Here is a 25,903-nt window from a genome sequence, read left to right as displayed (position 1 = left end):
CAACTATTTATTCTACGGCCTTTCTGATTGAGGGGTCATTCTTAAAAGGTAACATAAAAGTAATTTTTGTTAGTCTTTTATAAACACTTATTTAGGAATCCAAATATTAAAAATAACAGCCCTTCCCACATCAAAGAGGGTAAAGATGAACTTCAGCCCAGCCTCTCAGAACCGGTTCTCTGGTCACGGCCACACCTAAAACAATAGAGAAATTACTCTGATGAACTTATCATGGTATTCATCTTGCATTGTAACTAGGCAAGGCTTTGATATCCATCGTTTTCTTCCATTATGAAGAGTTTATTTCCAACAATTGAGCCGTCATAATGGATATTGTCTTTACGTTCCTATTGGTGGTATGTGTTGGCTGTGGTGGCTACAGCGGTATGTTCTAGGGGCTGGTGGTTAACTGTGGTATATTTACGTTATAATGACTGGCATTAAGCCTCTGATTTTCTTTTAAAGCAATCTATTGATTCTTAGAATTTTGCTAGAGCTCATACCATATGAGCTCTTGGCTCTTTCGACCTCATCACAGTTGCCATAAGAGCTCTTAGCTCTTCTTTTGCTAAATGACTTTCTCATAGTTTTGATCGGACGAGTTTGATAAGAAAAGGGGTGGTGGAGAAGGCCTAGCTACCCTCCAATTTTTGGCTACTTAAAAATCCAGCTATATTTTAAATTTTTTTTTACGAACGTTTTTGTTAGTAATGAACATATGTACCTTACGAATTAACTTACGTAACTAACTTCTAAATTTGTGTGTTTATATTACGTATATGAGGGGTTTTGGGACGTCGTCAATACCTCGCTCTTTACACTAAATCTTGAATTTTATCCGAATCCTTAAGAATGACCCCTGAATCACCAAGGCCGTAGAATAGATAGTTGAAATTACTAAAAATACTTTAGTGAAATGAGCAAGGTATTGTGGACGAGACGAACCCCCTTATATACGCAATATTATATGTTCATCCTAAGTTTTAACGCTATTCATTACTTCCAGGTGAAATTTTTTTTAAATTTATTTTATCATTTTACATAATGCTAGAATTTTTTTTTTGCATAATGCTAGAAAACCCTGCGGCCCCTTCATTGAAATTCTCTTCCCCTCGTGATACATTCTTCTATGGAAGATCCTCCCACGTAGCCCCCTCCCCCCACTCATCCCCACCCTACCGCGAAGATGTCCCCCTGAAAATGTGTTTACACTTCATAATAACCATTACATATCAAACAGTTCGTGGTAACGAACTGTAGTAAGGAGCGACCCGGCTCAATAGTAACCAAAACTCTAAAAAATGGAATTTTGATACCAATAGCTACATCAAAAGAATCGCATTTTAATGCTGGTTTTAAATATATAAGTTTCATCAAGTTTAGTCTTACCCATCAAAAGTTACGAGCCTGAGAAAATTTGCGTTATTTTAGAAAATAGGGGGAAAAGCCCCCTAAAAGTCATAGAATCTTAACGAAAATCACACCATCAGATTCAGCGTATCAGAGAACCCTACTGTAGAAGTTTCGAGCTCCTATCTACAAAAATGTGGAATTTTGCATTTTTTGCCAGAAGGCAGATCACGGATGCGTGTTTATTTGTTTTTTTGTTTTTTTTTTTCCCCAGGGGTGATCGTATCGACCCAGTTGTCCTAGAATGTTGCAAGAGGGCTCATTCTAATGGAAATGAAAAGTTCTAGTGCCCTTTTTAAGTGACCAAAAAAATTGGAGGGCACCTAGGCCCCCTCCCACGCTAGTTATTTTCCCAAAGTCAACGGATCAAAATTCTGAGATAGCCATTTTATTCAGCGTAATCGAAAAACCTTATAACTATGTCTTTGGGGAAGAGTTACTCCCCCACAGTTCCCGTGGGAGGGGCAACAAGTTACAAACTTTGACCTGTGCTTACATATAGTAATGGTTATTGGGAAGTATACAGGCGTTTTCAGGAGGATTTTTTTGGTTTTGGGGAGGGGTTGAGAAGAGGGGGATATGCTGGGGGAACTTTCCTTCGAGAATTTGTAATGGGAGAAGAAAATTTCCATGAAGGGAGAGCAGGATTTACTAGCATTATTTAAAAAAAAAACAATTAAAAAATAAAAGTGAAAAAGCTTTTTCAGCTGGAAGTAAGGAACAGCAATAAAACTTAAAACAAACAGAAATTATTACCCATATGAGGGGCTCACCTCCTTCTAATACCTCGCTCTTTACGCTAAAGTATTTTCGGTAATTTCAACTACTTATTCTACGGCTTTTGTGATTCAGGGGGTCATTCTTAATGAATTGGGATAAAATTTAAGCTTTAGTGTAAAGAGCGAGGTACTGACGATGGGGCGAATCCCCTCATATCTATATATATAAAAATAAGTTGTCTGTCTGTCTGTGGATCTGTGGATCAGGTGACGTCATGTTTCGGCTGACGTCATGAAATTAGTTGCCGTCATTTTTGCTTTGAAGGTGACGTCATTCAAGTTATATAAGACATATGTTCGCGTAGAAATCTATTAATGTTTAAGTTTACAATGACTGATGAAGATGCTCAAAGAGTCTATGCCAAAAAACTTGCTGCTGATAGAGAAAGTCAGAAAAGAAAGCGTGCCGAGGAACTACCAGAGCAACGCGAAAGCAGACTTGCTGCTAAAAGAGAAAGTGAAAAAAGAAGGCGTGCCGAGGAATCAAAAGACCAGCAGGGAAACAGGCTTGAGACTGATAGAGAAAGAAAGAACAGAAAGCATGCCGAGGAACTACCAGAGCAACGCAGAAGCAGACTTGCTGCTAAAAGAGAAAGTGAAAAAAGAAGGCGTGCCGAGGAATCAAAAGACCAGCAGGGAAACAGGCTTGAGGCTGATAGAGAAAGAAAGAACAGAAAGCATGCCGAGGAACTACCAGAGCAACGCAGAAGCAGACTTGCTGCTAAAAGAGAATGTGAAAAAAGAAGGCGTGCCGAGGAATTACAAGAACAGCAAGAAATCAGGCTTGCTGCTGAAAGAGAAAGTAAGAAAAGAAAGCGTGCCGAGGAATCACAAGAACAGCAAGAAATCAGGCTTGCTGCTGATAGAGAAAGTAAGAAAAGAAAGCGTGCCGAGGAATTACAAGAACAGCAAGAAATCAGGCTTGCTGCTGATAGAGAAAGTAAGAAAAGAAAGCGTGCCGAGGAATCAGAGCAATCTGAAAGTTATCGCCTGGCATTCAGGTACAACCCAGTCGATGATTATAGCTTGAGTAGATGTGTTCAAATCGGGACAATGTCTAAAATTTGTCCCTATTGCAAGGCCTTGAAATTCAATGGTGAAACAATGGGAATGTGTTGCGCCTCAGGATAAGTTAAACTTCCTCTATTGGCTGCACCACCAGAGCCATTGAAGACTTTCCTTACTGGAACTACGTCAGAATCTAAGCGTTTTTTGTCAAAAATCAGACAATACAACTCATGTTTCCAAATGACGTCGTTTGGAGCCCAAATCGAAAATCCAGATCAATTTATGTCTACTTTCAAAGTAAAAGGGCAAATTTATCATAAAGCAGGGTCCCTTCTACCATTCTCAGGCGAGAATCATAAATTTTTACAATTGTACTTCATCAGTGATAGAAATTCTGAATTGAATGCACGTTGCGAAATTTCTCCCAACGTTGAAAGGACAATCGTTTCCCAATTGCAACATCTTTTCCACGAAAATAATAATTTAGTGCGTCTGTTCAAAACAACCATCGATTTGATGCCTACTGATACTCATAAAATTGTTATTTCCGCTGACAAAACGCCTCCTGGCCAACATGTGCGTAGATACAATGCTCCGACTATCGACGAAGTGGCAAACGTTATGGTCGGTGATCAGTTTTTACCTCGAGATATTATTCTACATAAGCGAAACGCTCAGTTGTTAAGAATTGCTGAAACTCATCGATGCTACGATGCCCTACAATATCCTATCATTTTTTGGGATGGAGCCGACGGCTATCACTTTAATATTAAATTGATGAATCCAGCCACTAACAAAGAAATAAATAAGAAATGCAGTGCAATGCATTATTATTCCTATAGACTAATGATTCGGCAGGATGAAGAAAATTATATTTTAAAATGCCGTGAATTGTTTCACCAATTTGTCGTGGATATGTATGCTAAAATTGAATCAGAACGTTTGCTATATATCCGCCTGAATCAGACCAAGCTCCGCTCTGAACAATACATTCATTTGCGAGATGCAGTTATAAATGACGGTAATACCACAAACGTTGGAAGATTAACAATTTTACCTTCGTCATATGCTGGCAGTCCCCGTCATATGCATGAATATGCTCAAGATGCTATTGCGTATGTTCGTCTCTATGGTCGTCCAGATTTATTTATTACATTTACATGTAATCAATCTTGGGACGAGATACTGCAGCTTTTACTTCAAGGACAATCGGCGGTTCATAGGCATGACATTACGGCACGTGTCTTCCGGCAAAAGTTGAAATCACTGATAAACTACCTTGTAAAACATGAAGTGTTTGGGTCAGTGCGATGCTGGATGTACTCAGTGGAATGGTGAAAACGAGGTTTGCCACACGCACATATACTAATCTGGCTACATAAAAAAATTACTTCAAACGAAATTGATGATGTGATTTCCGCTGAAATACCTGATAAAAATGTCGATAAGGGGTTACATGATATTATTGTAAAAAATATGATACATGGACCTTGCGGTGCACTGAACGAAAATTCACCATGCATGGCCAAAGGAAGGTGCACAAAGCAATATCCTCGACTTTTAGTACCCAAAACCATTACTGGCAATGATGGTTACCCACAATATAGAAGAAGATCTACTGAAGATGGCGGTAAAACAGCAATAATAAAGAAGCGTAACGGTACCACCATCGAAGTAGATAACCAGTGGGTTGTTCCATATTCCCCATTATTATCAAAAACATTTAATGCACACATAAACGTTGAATACAGTAACTCCGTAAAGGCAATCAAATACATATGTAAATACGTCAACAAAGGCAGTGACATGGCAGTTTTTGGCTTGCAGTCCGAAATCAAAGATTTCGATGAAATCGTAGAATATCAGGCTGGAAGATACATAAGCAGTAATGAAGCTGTTTGGCGAATTCTTTCATTTCCGATAAATGAACGTAGTCCAGCTGTTGTTCACTTAGCGGTACATTTACAGAATGGTCAACGTGTTTATTTCACGGAAACCAACGTGCAACAAAGAGTCCTGAATCCACCGGATACAACATTAACAGCTTTTTTTTCGCTTTGCAAAAATGATTCTTTTGCAAAAAAACTGCTGTATACTGAAGTGCCTTCGTATTACACGTGGAATACTAAAAATAAAGTATTTGAACGTCGAAAACAGGGTAAGTCAGTCGACGGCCAACCTACCATCTTCAAAGATACCACGATAGGAAGACTCTACACCGTTCACCCCAATCAACATGAATGCTTCTTTCTACGCCTGCTTTTGGTGAATGTACCCGGTCCGACATCCTTTGAGTATTTGAGGACTGTAAATGGTACTATACATGACACTTACCGTAGTGCATGCCAAGCTCTGAATTTACTGGAGAATGACCAACACTGGGATAACTGCATCAATGACGCGTGCGAAACGTCAACCCCAAGTCAAATTCGTGCATTGTTTGGCATCATTTTAACAACTTGCTCTCCATCAGCTCCTACAGAGTTATGGGAAAAATATAAGTCAAGAATGTCCGAAGATATACTTCATCGAAAACAGTTAGAGACGTCAGACATGACTTTTGATTTTACATCAGAAATTTATAACTACACTTTAGTTGTTATAGAAGATTTGTGCATAAGTATGGCAAACAAACCTCTTCATGATTTGGGAATGCCTTCACCTAACCGTATCGCTGCTGTTTCGACATGTGTAGAATTGGATCGTGAACAAAGTTACAGTACGAGTGATCTATTGTCGTATGTACAAAATAACATTTCCAAGTTAACGTCGGAACAAAAAGACATTTATGATACGATAATGCATTGTGTCGATAACAACGTTGGAGAAATTTTCTTTTTGGATGCGCCAGGAGGTACTGGTAAAACGTTTGTGATAAAACTGATTCTGGCATCAATTCGATCTAAAAATGATATAGCGTTGGCAATTGCGTCGTCCGGAATAGCCGCAACATTGCTGCCTGGTGGAAGAACTGCTCATTCCGCTTTGAAATTGCCTCTGAACTTGCATTCTACAGAAACTCCCACGTGCAATATTTCCAAATCATCTGGGATGGGTAAAGTATTGCAGCAATGCAAATTTATTATTTGGGATGAGTGCACAATGGCACACAAAAAATCGCTCGAGGCTCTGGATCAATGCTTGAAAGATTTGCGAGGGAAGTCGAAACCCTTTGGCAGCACCTTAATATTGCTTGCGGGAGATTTCAGGCAAACATTACCTATAATACCTAGATCAACTCCTGCAGACGAAATGAATGCTTGCCTGAAAAATTCTAATTTATGGGCACACGTAAAAACATTAAAATTAACTACAAATATGCGTGTCCGATTGCAAAACGATGACTCTGGTCAAACATTTTCAGATCAATTGCTGGCAATGGGAAACGGAAAGCTCCCAGTAGACTCAATTTCAGGACGTATACAACTACCTGCTGATTTCTGTAATTTAGTGACGTCCAAAAATGAATTGATTGAAAAAGTATTTCCGAATATTCTAAAAAATTATAAAAATAATAAATGGCTAAGTGAAAGAGCGATTCTCGCACCCAAAAATATAGACGTCCACGAAATCAACAATATTGTTTTGACCAAGATTCAAGACCAGGCAGTCCTTTACAAGTCAGTCGACACAGTTTTGGAACCAAATGAAGCGGTTAATTATCCATCTGAATTTTTAAATTCCATAGATCTTTCAGGGTTTCCACCACACGTGCTACAACTAAAAATAGGCGTACCAATAATACTTTTAAGAAATATAAACCCACCAAAGCTTTGCAATGGCACTCGACTTGCCGTAAAAAAAACAATGGAAAACCTAATAGAGGCCACAATCCTGACAGGGCCTTTTGAGGGTGAGGCTGTTCTTATTCCTCGCATTCCCATGATTCCAACAGATCTGCCTTTTCAATTTAAAAGATTGCAATTCCCAATTCGATTAGCATTTGCAATCACCATTAACAAAGCTCAAGGTCAATCATTAGAAAAATGTGGTATTGATCTTAATACTGATTGTTTTTCCCATGGACAATTGTACGTTGCATGTTCGAGGGTCGGTAAACCTGACAATCTATTTATATGCAGCGAGAATTGGACAGCGAAGAATGTTGTATATTCGCAAGTTTTACGCAGTTAATTTGTATTTCGGAACCAAATGAAGCGGTTAATTATCCATCTGAATTTTTAAATTCCATAGATCCTTCAGGGTGTCCACCACACCTGCTACAACTAAAAATAGGCGTACCAATAATACTTTTAAGAAATATCAACCCACCAAAGCTTTGCAATGGCACGCGACTTGCCGTAAAAAAAAAACAATGGAAAACCTAATAGATGCCACAATCTTGACAGGGCCTTATGAGGGTGAGGCTGTTCTTATTCCTCGCATTCCCATGATTCCAACGGATCTGCTTTTTCAAATTAAAAGATTGCAATTCCCAATTCGATTAGCATTTGCAACCACCATCAACAAAGCTCAAGGGCAATCACTAGAAAAATGCGGTATAGATCTTAATACAGATTGCTTTACCAATGTACAATTGTATGTTGCATCTTTGAGGGTCGGTAAACCTGACAATCTATTTATACACACAGACAATAGGACAGCGAAGACTGTTGTATATTCACAAGTTTTACGTAGTTAATTTGTATTGTATCTATCTATCTATCTATCTATATAAAAACGAGTTGTGTGTATGCATGTTTGTTTGTTTGTAAAAAGAGCGTTTGCATATGACGTCATTATTAGTACATACGGCTTTGTATATAAACAGACAATGGGAAAGCCAAGAATGTTGTATATTCGCAATTTTTACGTAGTTTGAAACACATATATAAATCTATCTATATTCACAGGTGGGACACAGGGACACAACTACAATGGCGCGTAACTAATATGGCGCGTAACTAATATGGCGCGTAACGACTTACGCGCGCGGGGGGGCTTGGGGGGGCGCGAAGCGCCCCACCAACTAGGTGTTGGGGTGGCGCGAAGCGCCACCCCAACAGCTAGTATGTAATAAAAACATGAGAATACAAAAGTTCTTTACGTAAGCTAATTTATAAGTTACGTAAATCTTTTACCAATAAAAAGATTCGTAAAAAATTAAAAGTTCTAGTTGCCTTTTTAATTAACCAAAAAATCGGGGGGCAACTAGGCTTCGTCCCCCGCTCTTTTTTTCTCAAAATCATTCGATCAAAATTATGAGAAAGCCATTGAGCCAAAAAAAAAAAATATGCAAATTTTGTTTTGATTATTCCTCTGCGGAGAGCCAAAATCAAAACATGCATTGATTCAAAAACGTTCAGAAATTAAATAAAAAAAAAAAGTTTTTTCAACTGAAAGTAAGGAGTGACATCAAAACTTAAAACGCACAGAAATTACTTCGTATATGAAAGAGGCTGCTTCCTCATCAACGCCCCGCTCTTTACGCTAAAGTTGTTTACTGTTTAGAAAGAAGAATTGAGAGAAAGAGTCAAACTTTAGCGTAAAGAGCGGGGCGTTGACGAGGAAGCAGCCTCTTTCATATACGAAGTAATTTCTGTGCGTTTTAAGTTTTGATGTCACTCCTTACTTTCAGTTGAAAAAACTTGTTTTTTTTATTTAATTTAAACAAAGGTCAAAGTTTGTAACTAGCATCCCATCCCCCCCGGACTGAGGAAGACCAAGTCGTCTCCAAAGACATAGTTGTTAGGTTTTTGACTAAGTTGAACAGAATGGCTATCTCAGAATTTAGATTTGGTGACTTTGGGGAAAATTTGTTTGTGGGAGGATGCCTAGATGTCCTGCAATATTTTGGTCACTTAAAAAGGGCATTAGAAATTTCAACTTCCGTTAGAATGAGCCCTCTCGCTACATTCTAGGACCACCGGGTCGATACGATTACCCATGAAAAAAAAAACACGCATCCGTGATCTGTCTTCCGGAAAAAAAAAACAAAATTCCACATTTTTGTAGATAGTAGTTTGAAACTTTTACAGTAGGGTTTTATGATAAGCTGAATCTGATGACGTGATTTTCGTTAAGATTCTATGACTTCTAGGGGACGTTTTCCCCTGTTTTCTAAATAATGTAAATGTTCTCGGGATCGTAACTTTTGATGGGTATGACTAATCATGATGAAATATTTATATTTAGAATCAATATTTAAATACGATTCTTTTGATGTAACTATTGGTATCAAAATCCCGTATTTTAGAGTTTCTGTTACTATTGAGCCGGGTCGCTCTTTACTACAGTTCGTTATCACGGCCTGTTTGAAAATCCACTCAATAAAACGTGTAATTTAAGCTCTTGTGTCGACTCTCTTAAGTAGGGAAGGCCATTACCAGATATGGTCGCTTTGGCCTACTAAACATATATAAATTAGAGCCTCTTCGGAGTATATGCAATATGTCCTGGTTGGTGTATGCAAATTGTGTCCCCTCCGGAGTATAGGCAATAAGTGCTGGCTGACGTATGCAAATTAGGGCCTGAGACCCATCTATCCTATACTACTTAGGTTGCCCCTTTGGGTTTAGCCGTTTGGAGCAAATTTAAAACGGTCCTGACACTTTGTGGATCCCTCTCCCACAATTTATTAAATTCTGGCTTTTTCCATCTCCATTTTTTCCAAAGTTAGCTCTGAAAATTTCTGAATTTGGAATTTGGAAATCCTGGACCCGCCACTCAGTATATTCATGAGCCATACCTGTGAGATGGGACAATAGATAACCACTTTGCAGGCTCATCCCCCTTCTTTCTATTTTCGCAATCATAAATAATACAGGTTCACACCCTTTTTCAACTTTGCTCGAACTACTGGTAAATGTACAATAAAGCCCTTAACCAAAGGAAATGGGAGGAGATTTATACTTACCGGGACCCCTGGTGAAAAAATATTTTATAGTTTGATCGTACTCTCTAAATATGTGTACTATGAGATTGAATGTCCAATATTTTGTGTGCTTTTGTTTGTGAAATAGCAAATGCAAATGCAGCAGATTTTTGTATCAGTTGTGCTAAAAAAGACTTTTCTTTCAGGCTATTTTCACGGACTGTGTGAATACGGTTTCCATTCCAAGTAGAAAAAATCATAAAACAGGGTTTGTGGATGCACCACAACAATCACTGTTTTCATCTGCACAACCTCCAATGTATCATCTCCATCGATCTCCAACATATCAAAAGCAGAAACCTATAGCAGTTCAAGGGGCGGGTCAGTTCCAATTATTTGCCGTAACACATCCATTCTTCTATTCACCAGCACCTCCTCACTTGTATTTGATACAGTTAAATCAGCAGCCATTCTCAGTTCAAAAAGGAAATCAGCTCTTTGTTCCGGTACCAGATGTCGAAAAATCAAGCAAAACAGTTATCCCAGAGCAAGAAAAACCCTCCACACCCCTCCTCAGTTCTCAAAAACTCAAAGTAACCCATGCAAAAGAGCAAAAGAAAAGACGAAAACCAACACGACTTGTTATTTACAAAGCAATTTTGGATCCAAAAAGAAGGAAGGAAACTGTCCTTCAACCTTCCTATGGGAAACACCCAAAAAATGTATCTAAGGAGGGAATTAAATTTAAAACTGTTCTGGGGAAAAACTATAACACTTCCCGTATTATTGACAAACCATCAAAAGGACAGCTATTGCAACTCCTTAAGGAAGAAGAAGAAGAAGAAGAAAAATAATAAGGAGAAAGTAGAACAAACGTTAAATGTAAAAAAAATTAAAGGGGACATCAAAAGCTCATAAGAATTAAACAGAATCGGAATGTGTAAAAGTCCTTGAACGTGTACCTGTTGTTTTATTAATTTACTTGTTTTCCTTTGGATTTTAAGATGTTTGAATCTGTGTATTTTTGTCAATATTTATGGATAGTATAAATACTATTGGATCTTTTCAATATTCTTGAAAAACGATTATGGGTATAATTAAGAGTCGTATCAACTGCAGAATCCTTTTCCCCAGCCCCTCGACCACTCTTCATGGGTCGTCAGATTTTAATTTTGGAATAAAGCTAATACAAGTTTTCTTTTTTACAAACACATACTATTCCAAAACGTCATAAGCATTTGACAACAGTATTTACCAGAAGGAGGAATTCTTATTTTGCTAACCTTAACCCTTGCATGTATCTGGAAAATTTTTGGGCATTTCTTCATAGATTAAAGTAAAAAAAATAATAGTGAAAGTGTTAGGAAGCAAAGTAACGAGCTGCATTAAACCCGAACAAAGATAAATTCAAATATTAGTGCGTTGAAGAAACGTAACTGAATAGCAACAAATGAGAAGTGGCCTTTACGTACACCTGACCAGACCCATAGGGACTACGCTTTTCTTCTTCGCCGTTAATCAAGAAGAAGTTTAACTGAGATTCCCTCAGGGCTAGCCACAATGTTATTCATTATTGATCTATTGCACATACACAGGTGTTATCTAATAGCTTAGGAGATACTTAAATATGGAAATGTAAACGCACTTGTTATTGTTTTTTCTTAGACATTTTACTCTTCGAGACTTGTTTTTTCTTTTAGACGTATTTTTTCAAGACGTTTTATTTTCGGGACTTTTTTCTTCAAGATATTTTTTGTTGAGACATTTTATTTTCTTAAAAAACAGTTTCTTCGAGAGGTTTTTTCGAGACATTATTCTTCAAGATGCCTTATTTATTCCATACATTCTTATGGCACTTGGTATTAACCAAGTGAGATATAGCAATCGCCAATTCTGTCGTTCTGTCTGTCGCTCCCGGTTTTGTTACTTTAGGCTTTTACAGGTAAGCTAGGACGATAAAATTTGGCAGGCGTATCAGGGACGGGACGAGCTTAAATTAAATATAGTCGTTTTCCCAATTTGACCTTCTGGGGGGAGTGGGGGCCGGTTAATTTCGGAAAAAATAGAAAAATTGAAGTATTTTGAACTTACGAACTGTTGATCAGATCTTAGTGAAATTTAATGTTTGGAAGGATATCGTGTCTCAAAGCTGTTATTTTCAATCCCGACCGGATCTGGTGACATTGGGGGGGATATGGGAGGGGGAAACCTAAAATCTTGGAAAACACTTAAGAGTGGAGGGATCGGGATGAAACTTGGTGGGAAAAATAAGCACAAGTCCTAGATACATGATTGACATAACCGGAACGGATCCGCTCTCTTTGGGGTGGTTGGGGTGGGGGGTAATTCTGAAAAATTAAAAAAATGAGGTATTTTGAACTTACGGAAGGGTGATTGGATCTCAATGAAATTTGATATTTAGAAGGATATGGTGTCTTAGAGCTCTTATTTTAAATCCTGACTAGATCTGGTGACATTGAGAGGGGGGAGTTGGGAGGGGGAAACCTAAAACTTGAAAAATAACTTAGAGTGGAGGGATCGGGATGAAACTTGGTGGAAATATTAAGCACAAGTCCTAGATACATGATTGACATAACCGGAACGGATCCGCTCTCTTTGGGGTAATTGGGGGGGGGGATTCTGAAAAATTAGAAAAAGGTATTTTGAGGTATTTTTAACTTACGAACGGATGATCGGATCTCAATGAAATTCGATATTTAGAAGGATATCGTGTCTCAGAGCTCTTATTTTAAACGCAACCAGATCTGGTAACATTGTGGGGGGAGTTGGGAGGGGAAACCTAAAACTTTGAAAACACTTAGAGTGGAGGGATCGGGATGAAACTTGGTGGGAAAAATAAGCACAAGTCCTAGATACATGATTGAAATAACCGGAACGGATCTGCTCTCTTTGGGGTAGTTGGGGGAGGGGTTAATTCTGAAAAATTAGAAAAAAGAGGTATTTTCAACTTTCGAACGGGTGATCGGATCTCAATGAAATTTGATATTTAGAGGGATATCGTGTCTCAAAGCTCTTATTTTAAGTTCTGACCAGATCTGGTGACATTGGGGGAAGTTTGGGGTGGAGAACCTAAAATCATGGAAAACGCTTAGATTGGAGGGATCGGGATGAAACTTGGTGGGAAAAATAAGAGCAAAAGTCTTACATACTTGATTTACATAATTGGAACGGATCCGCTCTATTGAGGGGAGGGGGGGGGGCTAATTCTGAAAAATTACGTATTTTTAACTTATGAAGGAGTGATCGGATCTTCATGAAACTTCATATTTAGAAGGACTTCATAACTCAGATCTATTGTTTTAAATTTCATCCGGATCAAGCGTAATTTGGTGGGGGGGGGGGCAGTTGGGGGACTGGAAATCTTAGAAAACACTTAAAGCGGTGAGATCAGGATAAAACTGGATGGGAAGAATAGAAACCTGTCTAAGATACGTGACTGACATAACTGGACCGAATTTGTTCTCTTTGGTGGAATTGGGGGGGGGGGGGTAATTTTGAAAATTGAGGTATTTGTAACTTACGAAAGGGTGACCAGATCTTAATGAAATTTGATATTTAGAAGGATCTTGTGCTTTAAAGTTCTAATTTTAAATTCCTACAAGATCTTGTGACATTGGAGGGAGTTGGAGGGGGAAACCAGAATTCTTGGAAAACGTGAAAATTGGGGTACTTTTATGTTACGAATAGATGATCGGATCTTAATGAAATTTGATTTTTAGAAGGGAAACATGTCTCAGAGCTCTTATTTCAAATCCCAACCAGATCTTTTGACATTGGGGAGAGTTGGAGGGGGAAACCTTAGAAAAACACTTGGAGTGGAGGAATCGGGATGAAGCTTGGTGGATAGAATAAACAAATGTCCTTGATACGTGATTGACAGAATTGTCCTGGATTCGCTCTCTTTGGGGAAGTTGGGGGGAGTGGTTCATTGATTTGGCGAGTTTGGTGCTTCTGGACGTGCTAGGACGATTAAAATTGGTAGGCGTGTCAGGGATCTGAAAAATTTGACTTTATAAAGTCGTTTTCCCAGATTCGACCATCTGGGGCTAAAGGGAGAGGCAGAATTAGAAAAAATTAGGTATTTATAACTTACGAGTGGGTGATCGGATCTTAATGAATTTTGATATTTAGAAGGACATCGTGACTCAGAGCTCTTATTTTAAATCCTGACCGGCATTAAGCCTCTTATTTTCCATTTTAAATCAATCTATTGATTCATAGAATTTTGTTAGAGCTCATACCATATGATCTCTTGGCTCTTAGCTCTTCTCGCCTCGTCACAAGTGCCATATGAGCTCTTAGCTCTTGTTTTTCTTAAAAGTTCTTTTTTCTTCTAGACATTATTTTTTTCAAGACATTCCACAAACCGCTTACGCAAAACGTATTTTGCTTCAGGGACCCTTTATAATCCAGTGACAACAAAGGGTTCTGTTAGGAGTAGGAAATGAACATGAGACCCGAGATTTCTAATGAAACGACGAGTTAGTCAACTGAGACTACTTCTTATTATAGTAATATTCTTCGAAATAGATTCTATGTAATAAGCTTCTTGATCTTGATGACAATTTACCCTACTCCTTTCTTCATAAGATATGGATCACGTTTTTATACTCGCTAGAAGTAAGTCCCACGCAAGAAGACATTTCTGTCAACGATTTTTTCTTAAAGATTTTACCACATTGAAGAAAATTATGAAACCATTGAATAATATAACAAGAAATGAATCACCATCTATGGACCATGACTGGTTTTGGAACGTGGCACTCTGTGATCCATGTGACTCTTAAGACTTACTGTTTAAGCATTGGGTATCATTTGAAATTTAAAAGTAAATTATTTTTTCTCAAACTGAGCTTTTCTTCTTGTTATGTTATTGATATCTTTTAACTCATCTTCAGAGTGGTGACTCATGGCACTCTATGACTGACCCATGATAGTCTATAGTACGCCTCATCATCACTAAAGCATTTGCAGAAGTTTGAATATCCTAACAGATGTTTTTATCTGAACAGTGGGACTTGCAGCTTCATTGTTAGATTGTTATGTTCCATGGAATTTCGCGGTGCGTAGAACTTTGTGGCTAGCTCATGCTACCCTATGGTAAATATTATCATTCGTAAGTGACTTTCAGGAATTTCCTTGGTATAAATCTTGCGTTGAGCCCATTGCTTTTTTTTTTTAAAGCCAATCATATTACCCCCTAGGTATTTTTGGACTTCTTTCTTATAAGAAATTGTTCTTTAACTCCTCTGATTTGCGTTATTGCAAACCAATCCCTCGTGATACTCCATGGCACTTTCCTACCTATGGCAGTCTGTAAAAGGTCCACGGTGCCCTCCGGCACCTATTGTCATTCCCAAGATTTATTCAGACATTTTCTAGATAAAAAATTGTGCTATAGCTCCAATGGTTTGTTTTCACAAGCCATCGCACCTTGATATCCCATGGCTTTTCCCACCCTGTGGCAGTCTGTAGCTGGCCCGTGGGACTCTTTAGTGCCTATTGTCATTTCTAAGGTATTTTCAGACATTTTTTTTTATAAAAATGGTGCTTTAACTCCTATGGTTTGTTTTCACAGGCCATCCCCTTTTGATAATCCAAGGCAGTTCACGGCCCCATGGTACTTATTGGCTGACCCTTGCCAATCTTGGATACATATTATGATTCCAAAGACATTTTTGGCCATTTTCTTATATGAATCATGCTTTAAGTCAATTGATTTGTGTTTTTACAAGCCAATCATATTACCCGAAGTATTTTCACATTTTTTAAAATAAGAAGTTGTTTTTTAATCCTCCTACTTTGTGTTTAAGCAAATCAATTCCTCGCGATTGTCCACCAGCGGATCCCAGAGGGCCTCTTTTTTGAATAAATTTGTCAATTTGGTCAATTTTTGGCTTCTTTGTCGCATTGCTCTCCCTCAGATTTTGATCATTGGCGACCTTGTTACATTTGGCTACCCAAGCATTTGCTCTAGATTCGCCACTTGGATACTCCATGGCAATTCCTTGTCTTTGGAGCTCCTTGACTGGCCTTTGGTACCCTCCGGAACTATTATCATTCTTAAAATTTTTTCAGGCATTTTCATGTTAAAAAAATTGTTATTAAGCCCCAATGGTTTGTTTCCACAAACCATCCCCTTGCAGTACTCCATGGCGCTTTTTGGACCTTTGGCACTCTTTGACTTGCCCGTGGCACTCTGTGGCACTTATTATCATTCCCAAGGCATTTTCACACATTTCATCAGTAAAAATTATGCTTTAACTCCAGTGGTTAGTTTTCTTAAGCCACCCCCTCATAAAAATAGAATGCAGCTCACGCCCCCGTGGTACTATGTGGCTAACCCGTGGTACTATTTAGGGCCGATATAGCTTTTTTTAACAGAGACTAGACCTACTTGATTGATTGGCTTATACTTGACACAGACAGACAAACAGTGGTCAGACACAAAGGCACACAGAAACAGTCAGAGACGCTCACAAAGAGAGAAGGGAAGAGAGAGAGAGGGAGAGAGAGAGAGAGAAAGAGAGAGAGAGAGAGAGAGAGAGAGAGAGAGAGAGAGAGAGAGAGTGAAAGAAACATATACAACTACAGAGATACCAACACAAACACAGAGACATACAAACAGGCAGTCAGATACGTAGGCACAGAAAGAACGAGAGAAAGAGAAAAAGAAATAGAGTGAGAAACCCATGCAAACACACAAAGGCAGACATGGAGACAGACAAACAGACAATCGTGTCCGACGTCTGTTTTTTTTTGTCTCTGTGTCCGTCTATGTGTCTGTGTTTGTTTCAGTATTTGTGTGTATTTCAGTCCTTCTCTCTCTTTTTGCCAGTGTGTATGACCGTCTGTTTGTCCGTGTCTGTGATTGTGTGTTTTTGGTTGTGTTTCTGCCTCTCTATCCCTGTTTGCATGTATGTTTGACTGTTTGTCTCTCTCTGTGTCTCTGTCTATGTGTTTGTGCGTGAATCTCTCTCTCTCTCTCTCTCCCTCTCTCTCTCTCTCTCTCTCTCTCTCTCTCTCTCTCTCTCTTTCCCTCTCTCTCTGCCACAAGTACCGATTAGTAAACGAAAAACGTCTTTAACTAAGTGCCAAGAGTTCTCTTTTAAGACTATCTAAGTATGTATTTAAGAACATTGAACTGTACTTAAGCACGTGTATTTAAGTACCGACCCAACACAGGCCGCCAATGAAGACCGTGCTGAAAGACCTTCGAAGAACACTGACAGTGTGACTCGTGTGCGCATGGTTTTGAAGTCAGACCGTTGACTAAGTATTCATTTAATTGCCCAAATTTTAAATTTACTAGAATATGTCATTCATGACATTGTGACGGAGCATTTGAAGATGCATCAGGTGTGCGCGAAGATGGCCCCCAAAGTCTTCACTGACGACGAGAAATTGCGGCGAGTTGAAATTTGCAAAGAAAGTTTGAACATGTGTGAAAGTGCTCCCAATTTTCGCATAATGTAATCACAGGTGTCAGTGAGTACGACCCCGAGAAAAACAGGCAGCATTTCGAGTTGCACGTCCCTGCGTCTCTGTGGTAAAGCAGTGAGTAGGTGGCACCAGATGTAGCAAAGTAGATTTTTATATTACTATAATGGTTGTTAGCCTTGCCCTTGGAGGGGGTGTGGTTGCGGTCCTAAGGATGATTAAAACCAAGGTAGCATTTCCTTTGTGCTGGCCTGACTGATTATCTGAAGCGTACCTACTAAGAATGACGAGAAGCTAAAATAACGTTTTAAAGAGAGGAGAGGTTTCGTATAATATTATTACTTTGATCAAACTTAACTAACAACAGCACAAGGTCTGTATATATATATGCCACTGGGATTATTTGCCCCACAGAATAAACAAATACAATAATACCATTACAAACTATAAGACGTTAAGAAACTTACGCCAGGTAATTTTCATAGGAAATTTACTCGATTTTATAAAATGTTTCTTTTAAACCATAGGTCAGCCACGTCGTTCCGGACCACAAACGTACATAAGCAAGGAAATGATTGTTTCTCAATTTCCTTTTAAAGTCTGCACACACAAGGATGTGCGGATGTTTTACAGTTAGTTTCTGGACTTTTATCTTCCCACCTTGATGACAGTTGTCCCAATTCTTTATATTTTACTTTAAAGCAACAATTTTAAGTACTTCGAACATGCTTCTTATGCTGGCATTATTCAATTTCTTGCGGATGTGCGGATGTTTTACAGTTAGTTTCTAGACTTTTATCTTCCCACCTTGATGAGAGTTGCCCCAATTTTTTATGTTTAACTTTAAAGCAACAATTTTAAGTACTTTGAGCATGCTTCTTATGCTGGCATTATTTCTGAGTCATTTTTTTTGCATACAGCCTCAACTGGTTTCTTTAGGATAATCTATATGGCCATATTTCAAACCATGTCTAGTTTCCAAGGATACCAATTTTTGCATCTATCCTCGTGTTTCTCTTTTTTTTTCTGTTTTTTCTTTTCTTCTTGATGACGATCAACTGCTCTTTTCACGCCCTTTCTAATATTTTCTTTTATTATGACAGACAAATGGCTTACGCGATAAGAATTAAAGCTATTTTTGAATGTGAATGATTAATTTGAGTTTAAATTTAATTGCCATTAATAATTAATTTATTTGCATGGCTTGGTTGACCTACTGTTTAATTTCTGATATTAGGAATTCCATGGATAAATTAACATAGCATTTTTGGTTTTAACCTTCACTTTTTACACATTTCACTTTAACTAAAATATTTCACATTTTCTTTCAGTAATATAAAACCATTTAGGCTACAAGTAGCATTTTCTTTGGTATTCTCTAGGCCTAATATAAGTTCGTAATTTATCTCACTAGATGATGAATTTGTATCAAAAATTCTCTTTAATACTGTATACAGGCTGCAGTATATCACTTGGTAAATTTTGGTTTTGGTTTCTTTGGTTCGGTAAGTTTTGGTGAGTTTTGGTTGTTGTTATCAGGTGCCAATGAACTGGTTTTGAAATTTGCTACCCAGCAGGCACTCCCAAAATACTTCAAAAATTAATGGAAAATGGATCCAAAAACCTGTAAAAAATTTGATTTCCAAAAAAAAACTAAGGCTGTAAAATAATTTCTTGCAAAAGAATAAAAACTAAGCAAAAATTGTTACATACCTAGTAAAATGCAAAAAACACACATTTTTATATATATATATATATATATATATATATATATATATATATATATATATATATATATATAAATAAGCTGTCTGTGTGTGTCGAGTGACGAGTGACGTCATGTTTGTGTGTCGACTGACGTCATGTTTGTCGACTGACGAGATTAAAGACCGGGACATCGGGACTCAAATGACGACCGGGACACCGGGACACAGGGAACATAAATGACGACCGGGACACTCAAAGAGAAAGCGACCGGGACACAAGGAATGTTCGATTAGCAATCACCATCAACAAAGCACCGGCACACAAATGACGACCAGGACACAGGGAGTATAAATGACGACCAGGACGCTGAAGCGTACCTACTAAGAATGACGAGAAGCTAAAATAACGTTTTAAAGAGAGGAGAGGTTTCGTATAATATTATTACTTTGATCAAACTTAACTAACAACAGCACAAGGTCTGGCTATATATACGCCACTGGGATTATTTGCCCCACAGAATAAACAAATACAATAATACCATTACAAACTATAAGACGTTAAGAAACTTACGCCAGGTAATTTTCATAGGAAATTTACTCGATTTTATAAAATGTTTCTTTTAAACCATAGGTCAGCCACGTCGTTCCGGACCACAAACGTACATAAGCAAGGAAATGATTGTTTCTCAATTTCCTTTTAAAGTCTGCACACACAAGGATGTGCGGATGTTTTACAGTTAGTTTCTGGACTTTTATCTTCCCACCTTGATGACAGTTGTCCCAATTCTTTATATTTTACTTTAAAGCAACAATTTTAAGTACTTCGAACATGCTTCTTATGCTGGCATTATTCAATTTCTTGCGGATGTGCGGATGTTTTACAGTTAGTTTCTAGACTTTTATCTTCCCACCTTGATGAGAGTTGCCCCAATTTTTTATGTTTAACTTTAAAGCAACAATTTTAAGTACTTTGAGCATGCTTCTTATGCTGGCATTATTTCTGAGTCATTTTTTTTGCATACAGCCTCAACTGGTTTCTTTAGGATAATCTATATGGCCATATTTCAAACCATGTCTAGTTTCCAAGGATACCAATTTTTGCATCTATCCTCGTGTTTCTCTTTTTTTTTCTGTTTTTTCTTTTCTTCTTGATGACGATCAACTGCTCTTTTCACGCCCTTTCTAATATTTTCTTTTATTATGACAGACAAATGGCTTACGCGATAAGAATTAAAGCTATTTTTGAATGTGAATGATTAATTTGAGTTTAAATTTAATTGCCATTAATAATTAATTTATTTGCATGGCTTGGTTGACCTACTGTTTAATTTCTGATATTAGGAATTCCATGGATAAATTAACATAGCATTTTTGGTTTTAACCTTCACTTTTTACACATTTCACTTTAACTAAAATATTTCACATTTTCTTTCAGTAATATAAAACCATTTAGGCTACAAGTAGCATTTTCTTTGGTATTCTCTAGGCCTAATATAAGTTCGTAATTTATCTCACTAGATGATGAATTTGTATCAAAAATTCTCTTTAATACTGTATACAGGCTGCAGTATATCACTTGGTAAATTTTGGTTTTGGTTTCTTTGGTTCGGTAAGTTTTGGTGAGTTTTGGTTGTTGTTATCAGGTGCCAATGAACTGGTTTTGAAATTTGCTACCCAGCAGGCACTCCCAAAATACTTCAAAAATTAATGGAAAATGGATCCAAAAACCTGTAAAAAATTTGATTTCCAAAAAAAAACTAAGGCTGTAAAATAATTTCTTGCAAAAGAATAAAAACTAAGCAAAAATTGTTACATACCTAGTAAAATGCAAAAAACACACATTTTTATCTATATATATATATATATATATATATATATATATATATATATATATATATATATATATATATATATATATATATATAAATAAGCTGTCTGTGTGTGTCGAGTGACGAGTGACGTCATGTTTGTGTGTCGACTGACGTCATGTTTGTCGACTGACGAGATTAAAGACCGGGACATCGGGACTCAAATGACGACCGGGACACCGGGACACAGGGAACATAAATGACGACCGGGACACTCAAAGAGAAAGCGACCGGGACACAAGGAATGTTCGATTAGCAATCACCATCAACAAAGCACCGGCACACAAATGACGACCAGGACACAGGGAGTATAAATGACGACCAGGACGCTCAAAGAGAAATTACAGACCGGGACACCGGAACACAAATGACGACCGAGACACCGGGACACAGGGAATATAAATGACGACCGCGACACTCAAAGAGAAATTACAGACTGGGACACCGGGACACAAATGACGACCGGGACACAGGGAAACAATAACAACGGGGACGCCGGGGGGCACAGGGGGATATATAAATGACGAAGGGGACACAGGGAATGTTCGATTAGCAATCACCATCAACAAATTTACGTAGTTAAAAATACATTTATATCTATCTATATTCACAGGTGGGACACAGGGACACAACTACAATGACACGTAACCATTTTGGCGCGTAACGACTTACGCGCGCGGGGGGGGGGGTCTCAAAGAAACATCTGCCTGGCTTGAATTACTTTTCCTCCTGCCCCCGTCACAATCGCTGTGTAGCTGTATCTAGTTGATTAGAGTTGAATGAAACTTTGCGCACACGAGTCACATTGTCGGCATTTGTCGAAAGTCTTTCAGCAAAGTCTTCATCGGCGACCTTTGTTTTTTCGGTTATGTACTTAAGTACAGTTCCAAGTACTTAAATACACACCTAGGCAGTTTTTGAAGAGTATTTTTAGCACTTAGTTAATACATTTTTCGCTTACTAATTGGTACTTAAGTACTAAGTACATTTTGTCTTGAATTTCTATGAAGTCGTCAAGAAATATGAAAAAGTTTCAAAATGTCAGCCTGATATTGCAATTAAATGCAAATTTATATGAAATACAATTGATATTGCAATAACATCGCAAATGAAGCAAAAATATAACGACTGAAGAAAAAGAAAAATTAGAGCAAACAAGATTTGCAGCTAGAAGACATATGATAATAATTATCACAACAAATATATGGAAAAAAAATAAAACCTGTGGTTTAAAGAGGAGCTACAGTGGAAGTCACTAGAGTTCTGAACAAATCTTATAAAATGAATGATTTCGTATGCATGACAGAGATAAATACATCGAATCGTAAAATGGAATATGTGGCTATAACAGAAACTACAGTCAGAATGATAACGAGTCTCGGAAGAAAATAAACCCTAAAAAATTGATGATTCATTGTTAAATTAACAGGAAGGAGGAGTTGAATTCACGACAGAATTTCTTAATTCAATGGAACTTGCTGATTTTTCGTCTCATGATTTAAAACTACAGAATAGTTCGATGATTTAGCTAGTAAAAAGTTAGCAAATGGAACTTATATTGCAATGGGCTAAATCTGGCCCCATTAAGGAATTTAAAGTACAATTGCAACAATTATACAAATATACAGCAACAATTATATTTGGAAAAATCACTTACTAAACACTCTGGAGCTTTATATTTTCATCAGTTGTGTTTGTTCGCAATAAATAAGCCAACAAACCTTATCTTTAATGCCTCATGGCTCATTATTACTCACGGCAATTGGTGGTTTGAGCCGCTCCATATCCCGTGACGTCTCATGACTCGTGGCCAATACCCCTTGACACCAAAAACAAAACACAACCACATAGATTTCACAAAACCTTCCTCCCCTCCTTCGCCCGTACTCTCTCCCAAATAAATTGTAGTGAGGCTATAAGAAATACATCCGCGACCAAAGGGGGTGTAATATTCATCAAATTAATCTTATTGCCCTCTTAAAGTCTACATGAATCTGAGCAGACCTATAGCAGGTACAAGTTTTGTCAAGTTTGTCTTATCAAGGAGGCACACTCGTGCCTCTATAAAGAGGCGACACACGACAATGTTAAGCGATCTTCGGTTCCAGTGGTCGCAGAGGGATGGGGAGGGATGCGTTTCGTAGCCCGAGCTCCAACTAAGAAACCTGCAAAATTTCATCCACCTCCAACTTTTCCTTCATGGGGAAAATCTGGCCGAAAGTTTCGACCCGTCAACCCCAGCCCTCCTTTAACGTTGTCCGATCGGGCTGAAATTCACAAGTTAAGGTCCCCTAGGGCCCAGGAGCTTATCCACGAAATTTCAGCTTGATCCGATAACTCCTTCCCTGTTTTCCAGAAACCACGCATAGCCACTTAAAATTCATTTACTTTTTTTTCCTAGACGCCTACAGGTCACATCCGACATCGGATCTGGGTGTACGAAGACTCATTCGATGCGGAATTCTCCGAGTAATTTTCCTGGAAAGTTTCGTAGGAAAATCTTAACCCCCCGAAAGTTTCGACCCTCCAACCCCCCCTCCCCTTTTAACGTTGTCCGATCGGGCTGAAATTCACAAGTTAAGGTCCCCTACGGCCCAGAAGCTTATCCGCGAAATTTCAGCTCGGTCCGATAACTCCTTCCCTGTTTTCCAGAAACCACGCATTAGCTATTTAATTAACGGATTTCTGTCCATAAGAGCCCATGTTAATTTGAAATTTTTAAAAGTTATTAAGAAGTTATATTTCACACATGCAAGTTATTAGCTCAGTTGGTAGAGCGTGAGACTTTTAATCCTCGGGTCAAGGGTTCAAGTCCCTTACGGGCGGATTTTTTAACAACATCAAAATAAAAGTGTATAATTTTGATAACACCTGGACAGCTTATCAATTGAGAGATAACAGAATATTAGCTTCTTATGAGCAAAAGAAACATTTCGGTCATTCTATCTATTTTTTTTTCTATTTTATACAATGATTTAAAAGCGGGGGGGAGGCGGCAGCCACCCAAGTTCCTCTCCTAATTCCTGTACGAGGAGTACAGGAATTATTAAATTACATCCACCATGGATTATAGAAAAACGTACAGAAATAATATGAAAAAAACTTCGTTTTCTTAAAGAGTTAAAGAGGCTGCGTCCCAAAGTCGAACCTTAAAACGTACAGGAATTAGAAGAGGCAGTTGGGGGGCTGCCGCCCCCCAAACCCCCAGCTTTTAAAGACTCTTTTGTACAGGTTTTTTGTTTTTTTGCTAACCCCCCGCTCTTGGCTTCGGAAAGGCCCTCTTTTAATTAACAAAAAATTGAAATGAATGAATAATGGAATAACTTCGAAAAATGTTAAACACAAGAGGACAGGAGAACCATTGCGCCGAAACTAGTAATTAGTAACAATGAAGTCCCCCCACAAAAAAAACCTGTACAAAAGAGTCTTTAAAAGCTGGGGGTTTGGGGGGCGGCAGCCCCCCAACTGCCTCTTCTAATTCCTGTACGTTTTAAGGTTCGACTTTGGGACGCAGCCTCTTTAACTCTTTAAGAAAACAAAGTTTTTTTCATATTATCTTACTAATAAAGGACCATGAATAAAGGACCTTTTAAGTTGGTTTGCTCACTAGGGTGAAAACTTATTATCAAACTAGTCTTTCTAACCCCTGACTATTGAATGAAGGAGTATTAGCAGAAGTTTCTGTTGATTGAATATACTTTTGTAGATGGATATCGTCTGTTCATGGATATGAAACTTTTTCAGGTTGTTAAAAACATAGAAAAATTTAAATCCATTGTTTTGGCTCGATTGATATGACCTCGTAAGAGTACATTTTGAAATAGGCCTTGCCCTATATACATATAGCCCTATATTATACAAGTTTCATTCACTAATTATTTATTAGTATAATCATCGCTTTATTCTCTAGTTTGAAGTCATGAGCGATTTCAGTTGAATTGAGAAATTCTGGCATCAATTCAATCCCTCTTTCCTGTCAATGCTTCAAAGAATCATCTATTCTGCATAGGATTTGTTTGCTTCTGGGACTAATTGCCATTATAAATGTTGCTTCTCTTCTAATCACATATTTCACTTTAAAATTCGATTTAATCATCCCTGTCATGCATACTAAAATCATTCAATCATTCATTTTACAGGATTTGTTTGGGACTCTTGTAATTTCCCCTGTTGCTCCTCTTCCAACCATAAATTTCATTTACGATTCAATGTATTTAATATGGTGGTTGTTGTCACGTGTCTTCTACCAGCATATGTTTGTTGCACCTCATTTTTTTGCATCATTGTTTTGACTTAACTCCGTGCATTTTACTTTCGCTGTTCGGATTTATTCAAATTCATCAATAATTTCACATCACGTCAAAGCTATAAACAAGTCCTTTCCTAGGCTTTCCTCGGTCATTATATTTTGCTTTATTTGCGCTGTTGTATAGTTTATAAACAAGCAAGAATTTTCCGATTCCAAGGGAATTAAAGTCATAGGGTGGCACAGCAGTAATTTCAGTTGAGTTAAGAAATTCTAGCGTGAATTCAATTTCTCCGTCCTAATGATCCTTGACTGACACAAATATAACAAGTTAGTTATTCAAATCAGTGATAAAACTTGTGGAACAATAGAGAAATTAATTTGGCGGTATCAAATGGTTTATTCACAAAACCATTCTGATTTGGAGACTAATATTCTTGAGTCAAAAATAGAAATTGCATAAATATTTCCAGATAATTCATTGGTCAATTTTACATTGATGGTCAAAGTATTTCAAATAATTGTGATATTATCACGATGAACTTTTCGTATTAAAAATAGAACAATCTGTTTGTAATCTAGCGATATTGGCAAACAAGAAAATATAAAGT

The 25,903-nt window shown here is 37.8% G+C and overlaps 1 protein-coding gene across 1 annotated transcript; it reads left to right on the top strand.

Moving 5' to 3' along the window:
• Positions 1 to 258: 258 nt before the first annotated feature.
• LOC136025629 (uncharacterized) lies at positions 259 to 11,080 on the top strand. Its single transcript, XM_065701621.1, has 2 exons — positions 259 to 356; positions 10,218 to 11,080. The coding sequence occupies exons 1-2, from the start codon at positions 327 to 329 to the stop codon at positions 10,863 to 10,865; spliced, it is 678 nt and encodes a 225-aa protein (XP_065557693.1). The 5' UTR covers positions 259 to 326; the 3' UTR covers positions 10,866 to 11,080.
• The last annotated feature ends 14,823 nt before the right edge of the window (positions 11,081 to 25,903 follow it).

The sequence above is a fragment of the Artemia franciscana genome, chromosome 4, assembly GCF_032884065.1.
Source record: "Artemia franciscana chromosome 4, ASM3288406v1, whole genome shotgun sequence".
NCBI lineage: Eukaryota > Metazoa > Arthropoda > Branchiopoda > Anostraca > Artemiidae > Artemia > Artemia franciscana.
This window is presented reverse-complemented; position numbering and strand designations above follow the sequence as displayed.

Excerpts from the sequence above, each read along its gene's own strand:
- LOC136025629 (XM_065701621.1), top strand. The coding sequence starts at position 327 with ATGGATATTGTCTTTACGTTCCTATTGGTG. Across the intron at positions 357-10,217 it reads TCTTTACGTTCCTATTGGTG|GCTATTTTCACGGACTGTGT; the intron begins GTATGTGTTGGC and ends CTTTTCTTTCAG.